The sequence below is a fragment of the Notamacropus eugenii genome, chromosome 1, assembly GCF_028372415.1.
Source record: "Notamacropus eugenii isolate mMacEug1 chromosome 1, mMacEug1.pri_v2, whole genome shotgun sequence".
Lineage (NCBI taxonomy): Eukaryota > Metazoa > Chordata > Mammalia > Diprotodontia > Macropodidae > Notamacropus > Notamacropus eugenii.
The window spans coordinates 529,115,485-529,130,500 of NC_092872.1; the positions used below are offsets into that span (position 1 = coordinate 529,115,485).

The 15,016-nt window shown below is 39.1% G+C and overlaps 1 protein-coding gene across 2 annotated transcripts in view; it reads right to left on the bottom strand.

Moving 5' to 3' along the window:
* The window catches only part of RBKS (ribokinase), a 132,668-nt gene that overhangs the window by 32,840 nt on the left and 84,812 nt on the right, over positions 1-15,016 (bottom strand). The window contains exons 7-8 of one of the 2 annotated variants that reach the window (XR_011972431.1): positions 11,393-11,584; positions 11,170-11,307 (exon numbers count right to left, since the gene is read on the bottom strand). Coding sequence is in view for 1 of the 2 variants with exons in the window: in XM_072634067.1 (XP_072490168.1) it covers positions 11,393-11,584 (192 nt within the window). In the remaining variant the exon portion in view is untranslated. The remainder of the gene's footprint in view (positions 1-11,169; positions 11,308-11,392; positions 11,585-15,016) is intronic. The other variant, XM_072634067.1, reaches the window with a different exon arrangement.

Sequence of the window (15,016 nt, forward strand, 5' to 3'; positions counted from 1 at the left end):
CATGCATGTGGGAAGCTATGCAGAATTTCACCAAACCTGATAAAAAGAGCACACCACCCAGCTGTGGCAGTTTTGACCAGCCAAAAGTTGTGGCAGAGACCTAGACTAGTGAAATGTGAATTGCCCAGTGTTGGAGGAGGCTGAAATGCTTTGAGATCCAGTTCCCAAGGAAATCACAACTAGAGGGGTGGGAGTCAAGAATTAAGTATAAGCAAAATAAAAGAGAAAAAAAAGACTGAAAGTACTAAAGATTTCAGGAAGAAGAAAACTCAAATTACTTGAACATAAATAAATCAACAGGAAAAACTGTAACATCAGAAAGCTATATGGCCTCTAGAGCTAAATGAGCCCAGGCATCTATGAATAAACACTGTAAAATAAAGGAAAATGATCCAATACTTGATGAGACAGAGGACCCTGTGCAAGTTGAGGAGAACATGGAACTAGAATATAATTCTCCGGAGGGGTTTAAAAAAGAAATCAGAATTATGAGAGCTGAAATTATGTCCTGAACAGTAAAAACAATGGACAGAATAGAAAAATTTGAATCTCCAATGGCAAGGCTCACAGAAGAAACAAAGGAAAAAACAATTAACTGGTAATGCAAATACACAGAAGAGAAGGATAACCTAGAAGATGAGAAGCAAAAAAACAATATCAAAAGAAAATATGTTCACTATGCAATCAAAACATACTGATCTTGGAGACAGAATGCATAGGGACAACCTAAGGATTATAGGTTTCCCAGAATAACATGACAGGGCAAAAGTACTTAACATCAAAATGAAGGAAATAGTAGAAGAGAACTATTCAGAACTTCTAAACATAGAAAATGATGACCTCTAGAAAAAAACTGAAGGCTGCAAACTCTAAGACACATAGTAGTTCAACTTAACAATTCAATTCAGAAACAAGGGCTGCAAGTCATCAGGAGAAAGACCTTCAAATACATTGGAATAATGCAAGACTATTCTGTACTCACTAGAAAAAGGAGGAGTGAATGCAAAAATGTGTTCCAAAGAGCAGCAGAACTCAGGATGCCACCAAGGTGACATATCCTATAAATCTGAGCTTAGCCATACAGGATAAAAGATGAATGTTCAATAATAAAGAAGAATTTGGAACATTTTTAGAAAGAAAATCAGAACAGAAGAGATTATTTGCTTCTCAAACACTCCAAACAACAGAAAGGTATGAGTGAAAAAATGCAGCACATGAGGACAGCAACAGCAACAGATTGACAACAGAAAAATCAGTAAGATACTTCCATCTAAATATATACAAAAAGGAGGGGGCAGAGCCAAGATGGCAGAGTAGAAAGATGGACCTGAACTAGCTTTGCCCCCATAACCCATAAAATACCTGTAAAAAATGACTCTACACAAATTCTAAAGCAGCAGAAGCCACAAAACAACAGAATGAAAGAGATTTCCAGCCCAGGACAACCTGGAAGGCCGACAGGAAAGGTCTATCACACTGGGCTCAGAGCAAAGCATAGCCCAGCCTTGGCCAATGTGGACAAGTCTAGAGCAGGCTTCAGGGAACGGAATCACGGGCAGCAGCTGCAGTTCCCAGATTTTTCAACCCACAAATGCCAAAGACAGCTTCAAAGGTCAGTGAGAAAGCTCTTTCACCTGGGTGAGAAGGGAGTGGGTTCGGCCCCAGCCCCAGGGCAGTGGCAGCCAGTGCTACAGAAGCATCCATTTTTGGAGCCTTCCACCTAAAGACTCTAGGGAAATTTAGTGGCTGATCTAAGTCACAGTCCTGAGTGACAATTCTGGGGTGAGGAGGAGCACTGGCATGGTGGAGCTGGCGGAGGCTTTGGAGAGGGAATCCTACTTGCAGATCCTGGGCAGAAAAGCTTGTGGTTGCTCCCAGACCAGAGTACAGGCCAGGAGAGGAGTAAACTCCTCTCCCTTGATTGTGCCACCTTGGAGGAACTGAGAACTTACAGGTCCCTAGAGTATACCCTCTACTTGACAAATGACTCAAAAGTCAAGTAACTGGCTGGGAAAATGACAAAAAAAAGGGAAAAAATGACTATAGAAGATTACTTTCTTGGTGAAAAGGTATTTTCTTCCATCCTTTTGGACGAGGAAGAACAAAGCATACCATCAGAGATAGCCAGCAAGGTCAAGGTTTCTACATTCAAAACTTCCAAAAAATATGCAATGGTCTCAGACCATGGAAAAGCTCAAAAAGGATTTTGAAAATCAAGTAAGAAAGGTGAAGGAAAAACTGAGAAGAGAAATGAGAGCAATGTAGGAAAATCATGATAAGCAAGTCAATAGCTTGCTAAAGGAGACCCCAAAAAATGCTGAAGAAAATAATACCTTTAAAAATAGACTAACCCAAATGGCAAAAGGGGTCCAAAAAGAAAATGAGGAGAAGAATGCTTTAAAAAACAGAATTAGCCAAATGGAAAAGGAGATACAAAAGCTCACTGAAGAAAACGGTTCTTTAAACATATACAAAGAGCCAAGAGTAACAACAGAAGTCTGGGAGAGGTAACAGTAAAGAGGTGGACAGAGGGAATTACATACAGAACCTCCTGACATCTTTCCTCCAGGTGAATTAAATTTTTTTGTGGGACTACATTACAACATAGGAGAGTACTCTGCAGTTTCCTCTCAAACCCTATAAATGAGCAAAAATGACAAAAAATTGCAACTGTCAATGTTGGAGGGAGTGTGGAATGATAGGCACACTAATACATTATTGGCATAGGTGTGAAATGGTGCAGCCATTTTGGGAAGCCTTTGGAATTATGCAAATGAAATATATAAGTATATATATATATATATATGTATGAATGAACTTATACATGAATTTATGAATGAACTTATATACATAAGTATACATAAAATACATACTCTTTGAACCAGAGACTCCATTACTGGGATTACATCCCAGGAAAGCCATCCATAAGAAGAAAGTCCTCAGATACACTGAAGTATTTATAACAGCACTTTTTTGATAGCCAGGAGTTGGAAGCAAAGTAGATAACCATCAACTGAGGAAGCGCTAAACAAGCTGTGGTACATGAATGCAATGGAATACTACTGTGCTGTAAAAAATGATATGTGTAATAAATACAGTGAAACCTGGAAAAACCTACATGAACAGATGCAAAGTGAAGTAAGCAGAGCCACGAAAACAATATGTACAATAACTACAACAACATAAATGGAAAGAACAACAAGGCACCAAAAAATCAAAAGTGACATTATAAAATTATACACATCTAAAATATATAATTACAAAATTATAAAGATCAAGTAGGACTCAAGTGAAGAGAAGAGAAGACACCCCCAACCTCCCTTTGTGGAGATGGGAGGGCCAAAAGTGCTACACATTGCACATGTTTTCAGACTTTTTCAATGTATTGATTGGTTGTGTTGACTTTTCCTCCTTTCTAAAAAAATATTATTTGTCATATGGGATGACTCTCTGGGATAAAGAAGAAGAGGAATTCTTCTGATAACTATGAAGGTGTAAGAAACAGAAAAACCCTCCACTCTATTCAGGTCAGTGCGAGGTCTGCATTGCTCTCCTCACAGTCTGTTACTCTTGCTAGGAACTCCTTTGCAGAACTACTATGATGAATTGCTTCTGTGTATGGGGAAGGTCTTCCACTGTGGAACAGCCCAGTCACCCAGTCTGCCCCATGAGTGTTTCTTTAGCCCCTCTCTGCCCATTCTTGTTCTAAGTTTTTACTTGTCTAATAAACTACTTTCTTCTTGCCCTCAGTTTCTTAGAGCCCTTTTCTTCCTCCCTTCTCTCTCCAGGTATTCTCCTCCTTATTCTCAGGCCTTTCCTTGAATCTTCCTCCTCCAGTTCTGGGCTTTTTCTTTCTTCAGTCTCTCTTCAATTCCTCCCCAAATATGGTCATCTCCACAATGCTGTACTGTGTTCTTCTTCTATTCCTTCTCTCATGAAACATTTTCCCATACATGCTGGAAGTAGTGTTACTATGACCATGATACTGATATACACTAGTCAGTAAGCATTTAAAAAGCACCTGTCATGTGCCAGACACTACACTACCAGTGAGGTCTAAAAATAGGAAGGGGAGATAGTTCCTGTTCTCATAGGGCTTAGGGTCTGTTGCATCATCTGGATATGTATGTGAGTTTTATTCCTACAAGATCCTTCAACCATATTCTGAAGACATTTCCCAAAGAGATGCTAAGCTTTTCTGACCAATGGGGGAACGAGCTGCATCTTCCCACAGTGACCGCTGAACACTCATTCAACTGTGATCCGACGACTCTTTCCTGTGTGATTCTTCTTAACAGCCTGTAGTTACAAGCTATGCTCCCTCTGTTTTGGGAGCCCTAAGATCAGCTACTGAGCCAGCAGCAAGAGCATCAGTGCTACCAACCGCCTATGTGACAGCTGCTCTGTGCCATGCCAAGATCACCACCTCTCTAATCATGGAAACAGATGTAACATGATTTAAAAAGTAACATGACAAGAACTGTATAGACATGAGGAACAAGCTTTTTTTCCCTCTTTCCCAAAGCTCTTGGCTTTGTTCACTGATAAATTGCTTATGAATCATAGATTATATTATAATGTGGATGACTTTAAATGCAGACTTACATTGTGGGCTAAATTTTTATGATAAGAGTTATTATTGCATATTTTATCAGTGATCCCTTTGTATGAAGAGGTACAGGAGTAGCTAGGTGGCATGGTGGATAGCAGGTAAGACATGGAGTCAAGAAGCCTTGGGTTCAAATCCTGTCTGGCTGTGTCATCCTGGGCAAGTCACTTAACCTCTCTCTGCTTCAGTTTCTTAATCTCAAAAATAGGGATAATAATAACATTTACCTCACAGGGTTGTTGTGAGGGTCTAATGTGAGAACAAACTTTAATGCACTATGTAATTGTTAGATATTATTATTAATATTTTTAGCATTTTATTTTCCCCCAACTGCATGTAAAAATAATTTTCAACATTAATTTTTTTAAAACTGAGTTCCAGATTTTCTCCTTCCCTCTCCCCCTCATTGAGAAGACAAGCAATTTGATCTAGGTTACACTTGTGTAGTCATATAAAACACATTTCCATAGCAGTCATGTTGTAAAAGAAAACAAAGAACAAAATAAAAACCCAAGAAAAATAAGGAAAATTTAAAAAAGTATGCTTTGATCTGTATTCAGACCCCATCAATTCTATCTCTGGGGAGCATCACAAGTCTTTCAGTTGTCTTGGCTCACTGTATTGCTGAGAATGCTAGCTATTATTATTAAAGGGTAAATTAATTTACTGTTCAGGAATTTTTACAGGACTCCCAGAGCAGGGTTAATTAACATTGTCATACATTCACATTTACACTGCACTAGCATAAAAACATTATTACATAATACTATTCACATGAGTATAGACTACTAATGAAAACTGACTGCTTATTCAGTGAAGTCTAAACCACAGGGAGGACAAAGTTCTCATGCTACAGATTTGTGAAGGGACAGAATGAGGCCATGAAATCCTTGTCATGATGAGGTTAAGCATCAGAGAACGAAGAAAAGAATTAGAAAACAGACACATCTGTCAAGTCTTCCAAACTGAGCTGAGGACATCTGTAGTTACTGCCACCATTTCCTTCCAGCACAACTTGGAAAAAAAGGATGCAAAAATAGAAATGGTACACTCAACTATTAGCATTTGAGGCAAAATTGAATATAGCAACCTGCAAAATTACTGACGTAGAAGAGGAAATGGTTTCCATAGGGCAGATATCTCAAACGGACATCGTGCCAGCCAACTAGGGATGTTTCCATCATCGAGATCATCAATAATTCTTTTATTAGAAAAGTAGAAAGCACATACAAGAGAGACAATTAAAAAACCAACGGAGAGTAACTACAGTCCTGGCAGACGGAGAAAAGATGCCTTCACTGGAATGTCTCACTTAACCATAAAGATTATTCATCTATATTAGACTCATCAAGAGGTAAGCTGATTACGTAGGGGCAGCTAGGTGGCACAGTGTATAGGGTACCAGGACTGGAGTTGGGAAGACTCATCTTTGTGAATTCAAATATGACTTCAGACACTTCCTACCTTTGTGACCCTGGGCAAGTCCCTTCATGCTGTTTGCCTCAGTTTCCTCATCTTTAAGTAAACTGAAGAAGGAAATGACAAACTATTCCAGTATCTCTGCCAAGAAAACCCCAAATGGGGTAACAAAGAGTCAGACACAACTGAAAGATGACTGAATAACAACAAAAGACTGGTTAAGTGCAGAATAGGCAAGAATTTTAACAATGAGAGTGACTAATGTGAACAGTGAATAAATCATAATGCTGGCAGTAAAGAGAAGCAGGAGATTCTGAGCCAAGAAACCAACTTTGTTTTCTGTCAGTGTCCCCTCTACTCCACATATACGCGGCTGCATCCCTACCCCCAAGTTGAGAATTCATTCAATTAAGCAGATGCTTTATTATAACAGTATCTGTCAAATAAAGTATTTGCTAGGAGATTAAGCCTTAGCAGTATTGAAATGACTTCTGGAAAAATCACAACTTGAAAATGGTGATAAATTAGGTTCTTATTTGAAGAGACTATTGCTGGTGTTGTATCTTAAGAATAATAATTTAATACAAAAGTGTGTGTGGTTGTGTATGACTTCATTTGGCATCTAGTGTAAAAACTAACTGGATGAGGCTGGGCACAGGACAGCAAAGATTATATGTGTTAACTTTATACTGATTAATAGTTTATTTAATAATTTTTTGACTCTTTTTGGGCTGTAAAAAGTAGTTGCTACTCTATAGGAGCTTATATTCCAATAGCAGAGATGATGCGGATAATAATAAAACACTACATTATATAATTAGTGTTGCATAATTGCTGCAAGTAATAACAGTTTCTGTAGCAATAGAGAGGAGGGAGAGAGTCCTTCTGACTGATAAAAGTGGCATTTGACCAGCCCTTGAGAGATGAGTAGGATTTCAAAAGGTAGGGATGGGGAGAATAGTATTCTAGGCAAGAAAGAAGACATGAACAAAGACTGTTTCATAACACTTATAAATAAATAAAAATAGAAACATATATATATAAATTTATACATAAATAAAAACTTCTATAAATGTGAGATGTTACTTTTGAATTGAGGAGTGATTTGGTTAACACAGTGTTTTCAGAAGATTTGTCTAGCTGCAGTACATAGGATGGATTGGAAAACGGAAAAGATTAGAGGTAGGAAGACTAATTCCTTAGCACAAGTCTTTGATGCTCCTTGACTCATTCGGTGACTTGAAGGGAAGGCCAGCCCCTCTTGGATGACTTTCAAGGAGGCTGGTTTCAGTGAAATGGGAATTTCTTAAGCAGGTATTTAGTAGCAGACTTGATGATACATATGTAGTGAACAACCACTCTAGTCCTGTTCTGGGAGCTCTGAAAGCCTTTATATCTTCTAGCTCTAAGAGAAGCCATATAGAACTACATGCTACAGGATTAAAACTGGAGTTCTCCAAAGCATCTGGGGGTTGTAAGGGCCAAGAGTGCTCACTGTGTTCTTCCAGGCTCTAGGGTAGCTGGGAGCCCTTCTTATGGTAATTCTCTTACCCAGATCAGGATGTGAGAGTATAATGAATGACCGTGTTCTTGTTATCATCCCGGCTGCTGAGGTCCTATAGGATCTATAGTAACTAGGGGACAAGGTTACATGGTTGAATGCATATCAGCCATATTGCTCCTAGGTCAGGAAGAACCTACCTGAAGACCTTACTGAGAGAGGTGAGGAGAGATACTCTACAAAGGTAATAGCCAATCCACATAATACAGACAGACTTGTAGGAGCTTCCCTTAGAACATGAACAGGAATAACCTTGACAAAGAATGGTTGAGACCTGCAAAGAATTCTTTCTCCTGATCAGGAGAACATCTATTTGTCCAATGATTAGAATTCTTTCAGGTGGTTGAGTAAAAGGGACTGTACCCTGGAAATAGTAGGCACTCAAAAAATAGCTACTGACCTGGCTGGTAGATACATTTGCCAAGGACGTGGTGAAGGCTTCATTCACAGGGTGCTAGATGACAGCTTGCTGAGGACATGCTAGGGAATATTTATGTTTCAGGTGGTGGCTGGACCAGATGATCTAATGCTAAGATTCTACATAGAAAAATGTCCTCTATATATTACAAATAATCATATTTATTGACCATGACCATAATGGAAATGGTAAAACTGGGAAGGAGAGAAAGGCTGCCAACTGTCTGGACTAAGCACAGACAACCCATATCTGTAGTGTCCATATTTTTAATCAGTTTGCAAGCATTTACTATGTATCAGATACTATGCTAAATGCTGAGAATACAAAGAAAGAAGAAAACAAGGTCCCTGCTCTCAAAGAGCTCACATTTTTTTTTGAACATAGAACCAAAACATTTATTCAGATACCAGAAAGTCAAATCCATCATGGTAACAAAAATCTATATACAATAACAATGCAGAGAACAACACTGTCCCCAAGCTGTCCCCCTGCTCAGCTTCACACAAACCAGCTCCATCAAACAAATCACAAGCAGGTTCCCTTAAACAAAATGCCCTTCTCTTACTCACAGTCAGCTGTGAGCTTGCCTGCATCTTTCACTTCTGACTGCTCTCTCACTAACTTCCCCTCAGCTCTGCCTCTTCCTGTTCCACCCATTCAGCAAACTCCTCCCACCACAGGCTCTGTGTGACTCAGGTGAGTCACATGGGGCTATTAATGACTATGAAAGATTTTCCATTTAAATAACTATTACATCATTCCATGTCAAAGAAAATACAAAATGGATGGTCAGTTCTTGAAAGACTTAAGATGATTTTATCTTTGCTTTGGGCAAATATTAAAACTCTCATTTATCAAAGTGGTAACTACAACATTTAAAGATAAGGAAATAGAAGCTCCCTTGCAATAACGACAACAAAAAAGCACAGTTTCCAACGTTGGTGAGATTTTATACATTGCTTATGAAACTCAAATTTTAAAAAAATCAACACTAAAGCACCCTAGCAATATAGCTTCTCACTTTGTTTAAATATACATATTGAATAGTTACATACTTTGTTTCAGAAACTCTGGTAGAACAGAAGGAAAATACTTTTGTGGGATTAAACAGTATTAAAAAAAATTATCATGGGTGGATCCCAAATAGCAACAGACACATTTCCTGATATTGCTCTGCATAGTGATTTGACATAGAAATTGATAGTCTTCTTCTAAATTCTCACTTTTGTAATCACCTTTCCTGTAATGGGTAAATCTTGAAATCAGGGACTATATGCAAAAATGTGAAAGCTGAAACCACTGAATCTTTGCCATGTGGTAGATAGTGCCTAACATTCTGTAGTCAATTTAAAACTGCAATATCTTTGTGAAGAATTAGCCCTTAATGATCATGAGAAGTCAAATCTTCCAAACTGTAATCCAGAACATAATGGTTCCAATTACAAATCTAAGAAGACAAACTGGAATCTAAAACATAATGGTTCCAGTTACCAATCTGAGAAGATGAACTTGGATATATGATAAGGATCAGAGAGGCAGTTATATAATACAGTGAGTGAATAGAGATCTGCCCTCGAACCAGGATAGTCTGTGTCCAGGTCTTGCCTCTGGCACACTCTTTCTGGGTCACCTTTAGCAAGTCACTTCACCCCCACTGCCTGAGAGCTAAGGCTTAGGCAATTCTCTAGCATAGGAATTCTTTTTTTGTTTTATTTTTAAACAATTATTTATTTTATTCTGAACTTAAGAATAAGACAAGCATTTCCAAAACATAGTAGAACATAAAAAGAGATGATTGTACAACTTACTCTTCCTAAAAAACTTATTTTATTTTTAAAATTTAATTAATTTGTTTTCAGTTTTCAACAATCACCTCTATAAGTTTTAAATTTTCAAAGAGTTCACATTTTAATGGGAAAGAAAACATGCATACAACTATTTACATACAAAATAAACATGGGAGATGATCTCCGAGGCAAGGCTCTAGCAGTAGGGGAAGAGGGCAAAGCAGAGACTGGGAAAGGCTTTAAGGAAGGCTTTAAGCTAGGTCTTTAAGGAAGCCAAGGTGGAGGTGAGGATGCAGGGCATGCCAGTTAAGGGACATCCAGTGCAAAAGGACAATCAGGAAATGGGATATTATTTTAAAATAAATGAAGGAGAAGAGAAAAAGAATGGGAAGGAGAGAGAATAACCTTTTGAGCAGAGTTATTATAATTTAATATTCACCTTTGAGTTCTTGAACCACTAAGCTAGAATAATTACTGCAGTGGACAAGCTCTGATCTGGTGTTACACTGTTCTATAAAAGACCAAGAGTAGCTTTTATGCATAACAAGTAACTGCTGAAATACCAATCAAGATGAGGAAGTGGAACATAGCCCCAGCTGTTCAAGACAGGCTCTAAAGACAGGCTGACACCCCAAGCATTCTCCGACTTCCCATCGCTCAAGGCCAGCTGATGATAAAACACTTGCTGCTTACAAGACCAAAAGTCAGAGAGAATGTGCCTTCTTTTGCCATAGAGGGAATGGAAGGTATTTTTGAAGGCAATGAATATTGGTAAGTTTCAAAGGGAATCCCATTGAGAATAAAAAGATTACAGGAGGAAAAAACCTGAATACTCACTGAAGTAACTTGGTACAAACTGTTGCCTTTTTCTAAGCCACCATTATTCCTCAGCTGAGGAAATGGGATTTTATAGACCTTCTCATAGGGGGAATTCCTCTGATCACTTTCTTCTCCTATTATAGGCTGAAGAAAATGCACTCACTGCTTTATGTTTCTATAGCTAGAAGGATACATCTGAGTAACGAAAGTAATTTAATGTCTCATTATGTCTTGGAGGCAGCCATGAGTGCCCAAAGACTATCCCAGGGGGTATGAGTTAGGACAGGTTTTCAGCACAGAGCCAGTGACTGACTGTTGCCTGAGGCCTGATGTAGCTTATCATTTTTAGATGTCTACTAGTCGGTTAAAAGTGTGGCCAAGACAACTCATGAAACAAAGAAAAACACAAAATAACCTTTAGTCTTTATAGTTAAAGTTTCCAAGTCCTTTCTTTCCCATTATTTCTGATGACCAAGCAATCTTTTTTCTTGCAACAGCTCTGTGGGATAGTTAAAAAAGTATTTTTAAAGTTTTTTGTTTTTCTTTGCAGACTTACCAATTTATAGATTTTTATTAGAAAACAGAGGTTCAGACAATTGTGAAAAAGGATTTGGTTGGATCACTGCATTGGAATCCAGGTCTTCTAATCCTGCCATTCTACCCCACTGGCTGGCTGGGCCTTCATATCCTCACTCTAAGATTAAAATGTACCAATCAGTTACTAAATTATTTTTCCCCAAAGTGCTAAAAAAAAAGTTTCCTTAAATCTCAAAACATACCGTAGTATCCACAGGTTTGAGGACCTTCTGTGCGGGAATATGCTTTGGGCCAGGTTCTTCGGCTGATACAAACACACATCCTTCAGCACCCAAGGTAATGATTACCATTTTGCAACCCCTTTCTATCAGCACTGATCCAGCCTTTCCAGCTGCTGCAGGGCTACTAATTGTAAGCCCAGTTAAAATCTCAGCCTAGAAATCAAATGGGAAAGTAAAGTCATTAATAGGTAGTTTGTGCAATTTATCTGAAGTTATTTTATTAGAAAACTGTTTCTGTTCCTTTTAATTGATTTGGTTTTGAGACTCTTGACAAAAGTGCAATGGTGATGCCACTGAGGCTGGATCACCTTGTAGATCATGGGTGAGAACAAATGACATTTATGTAGCGCTTTGGAAGTTTTGCACAATACTTTATATGCATAATCACAGTAGCAGTGAGTGATGATTATGTAGCACTTGGAAGTTTTTAAAGTACACACATACAAATATAGAGGGTATTCCCAAAATCTTAGTGCAGTTTTAAATTTCAATAGCTTAAGGCTTTTGGGATACCCTTTACATTCTCTTATTTGAATCTCACAAGATACTACAGGTATAATTATCTCCTTTCTATAGATGATGAGCCTGAGTAGAATAGTTAGATGATTTGCCCCGGGCCACATAGCCAGGAAGTGTCAGATGGAATGCATCCCCAGATTCCTTACGTGGCGTGGGAAGCTGGACTAGATGATCTCTAACACTTTCCAACTCTAAAATCACGTCCAGTCCATGAGGACTAGATGCCTGTAGTTTACCAAATGAATTTGTTCAGATTCAGTAATCACACGAATTGGGATAGGGAGATTTCTTTAAGACCATTTCAATTTTTATGGAGAACAATGAGAGAAGAACTGAGGACAGGAGAGAGGTCAGGTCAGGGTCATGCTACAGGCATTGCACATGGTCTCACATAGGCTTGGATATGGCAGTCAAACATTTATTCTAAGCCTACAACTATCTAATTAAGGCTTTAAAATATTCTCAGTATAGAGGAAGAAACTCAATCCCAGGTCAGGTATCAGGACTCAGGGATACAGTCCTGGTATTGGCTGGGTATATCATGATTTTGGGGAAAATACTATTTAATTATTTATAAAGCTATAGTAGCATAGAGGGTGGAGGACCCCCCTGTGATATCTCCTTGAAAATCAACCAACTAATTGATCAATCAACAAGTGTTTATTAAGCACCTACTGTGGCTTACATCTAGAGGCCTCAGGTTTGTCCCTTTCTCCTATCTCCAGATTAAGGTATGAAACTGCCTTACTGCTTCACTGGTATATTTTTTGCTAAGGCAGTAGCAGCAGCAGTCACTGAGCTCATACCATAATAAAGTGAATTATACAGTCAAGTTGGCCCTTGGACTGAGCTTTTAAAACCAATGGAGACATAACAAGAAGCAGACACAGATGAGAAGCTCATCTACAGCCAAAAGGTTCATATGAAGAAGACTCAGAGATGGGCACAGACACAGAAACATTAGGAATAGGTGGATCTGGAGAGAAACCTTTACAGTGAAACATGGGCACCTAGAGGCTAATGACAGATGAAAAGATGGAACTTCAATAAGACAAAAAGAAAAGGGATGCTGGTAGAAAAGAAGATGAAGATACTCAGCCCTACAGTGACCTAGACATGGCCTGGCAGGATGCTCAATTTGTGTAGGCCCAAAGAATTAGAAGAAATGACATGTCAGGGAACTTTACCTACATTGAGGAGCAGCCTGGACCTCAAAGGTGTACAATGTGTCATAGGAACTAAAAAGGTCTAGAGGGAACATAGGATCCAAAGAGGAAAAGCAGGCAATTTAGTGCTGCTGGGAAGGGAGGGAGAGGGAGCAGGAGAAAGCTTTAAACCAAGCAGAGATGAGGAGTCTGCTTCTAATATTTAGAAAAAGGTGCTGTGGTCCTGAGAGGGTACAGGGAATAAAGGTGACAATCACTGAGGCTCATGGCCACTAGTAAGACTGGTTCCAGCTTAGAATCATGGCTGGAGAAACTGACCTTCTCTGATGGGGAGAACTGGTCTTATAGAACCAGTAAATCTGCTTCAAGCAAGGTCAAGTTTCAAGATAAACAGAAAGAGGTATAAAGTTAACTCGCTTTCTCTTCCAAGGTTTTATCACATTCATATCACTGAGCAGTTCTTACTGCTCAGAATGAAGCCCATTCCTGTGTACTTCTTTGACTCCTCTTTTTCCTGGGAGATGAAAATGTAAATAAGGGCAGTAAAGAATTATCAAGCTTATTGATATTATAAGCTTATATTACAAGCCTAATGAGCATTTAGTAGGTGCCTACTACATTCCAGGCACTGGGCTGGGTGCTGTGGATATGAAGGTAAAATGAAGTATTCCCTGCTCATGGGGCTTACATCCTATTGGGAGAAAAATATGAGTAGAGAAAAGTAACTACAAAATCACAAATACAAGGGAGCTACAAAGTAATTTTGGAGGTAGGGAACTAGCATCTAAGAAGACCATGACAGGCCTCCTAGAGATGGCATCTGAGTAGATGAGCTTTGGCAAATGAGAGGAGAGAGTGCCTCGTAGATCTACGCAAAGTCACGAAGACAGCAGAGAGGATGTTATGTATGGTGAGCATCAAGTACACTAGGCTGGCTGAAAGAAAACAGGCGTGAAGGAAAGTGATGTGCAATAAGCCTAGAAAGGTAAGCAGCCAGGCGCCAGATGGTAAAGGGCTTTAAAAGGCAAGCACAAGAGTTTGCATTTTATTCTAGAGGCAAAAGGAAGCCAGTGGAACTTTTTGAGCAAGGAAGTAGCACAGGCAGATTTTTGCTTACAAAATGTTAGTTTGGCAGATGTGTAGAGTCTGGATTAGAGATGGATACACTGGAGGCAGAGACCAAGGATGAGGGAATGTAATAGTTCAGGCAATGGGTGATGAGGGACAAGGCTGCCTGTGACAGGGGTTAGGGAGAGAAGGAAATGGATTTGAGAAATTTTGTGAAGGTAGAATTGACTGCCTTCTAGCAGTGACTGGATATAAGGGGTAAGGTAGAGAGAAGAGTCAAGGATAACTCTGGGGTTGCAATTAAAGTGACACAAATAATAGGAGTGTATTTCACATAAATAGGGCATACTGGCTAATCTGAGGGGGACTGGTAGGGGTTATTTGGTCCTCTCTATCATCAAGTGTCAACTGCAGCAAGATTGATCAGGAGGATGGGAATGCTCCAGTGTGAGAAAGAGAGCTTGGCTGGAAGGCAGGAGATCTGGATTTGAGTCTCACCTTTACCACTTATTAGCTACAAGCTCTCAAGAAACTCATTTCCTTCCTCTGAGGCTTGGTCCTTTCCATCGTCAAGTTGGGATATAAATACTTATGCCATGTACCATTCATTGTAAGGTCCAAATAAGACAATGCCTAAGTTAGGAAGGAGAGGATTTGTGGGACGGACAGTAAATTCTGTTGTGAACGTTTTAGGTTTGAGATACCTATGGAACCATCCAGCTGAAAAGACTCAATAAGAGCTGGCGATACAGGACTAGGTCCAGGAAAGAGAGCAGATCTAAGAATTATCAACAGAGGTGATGGCTAAATTCATGAGAGTTAGGGAGATCAT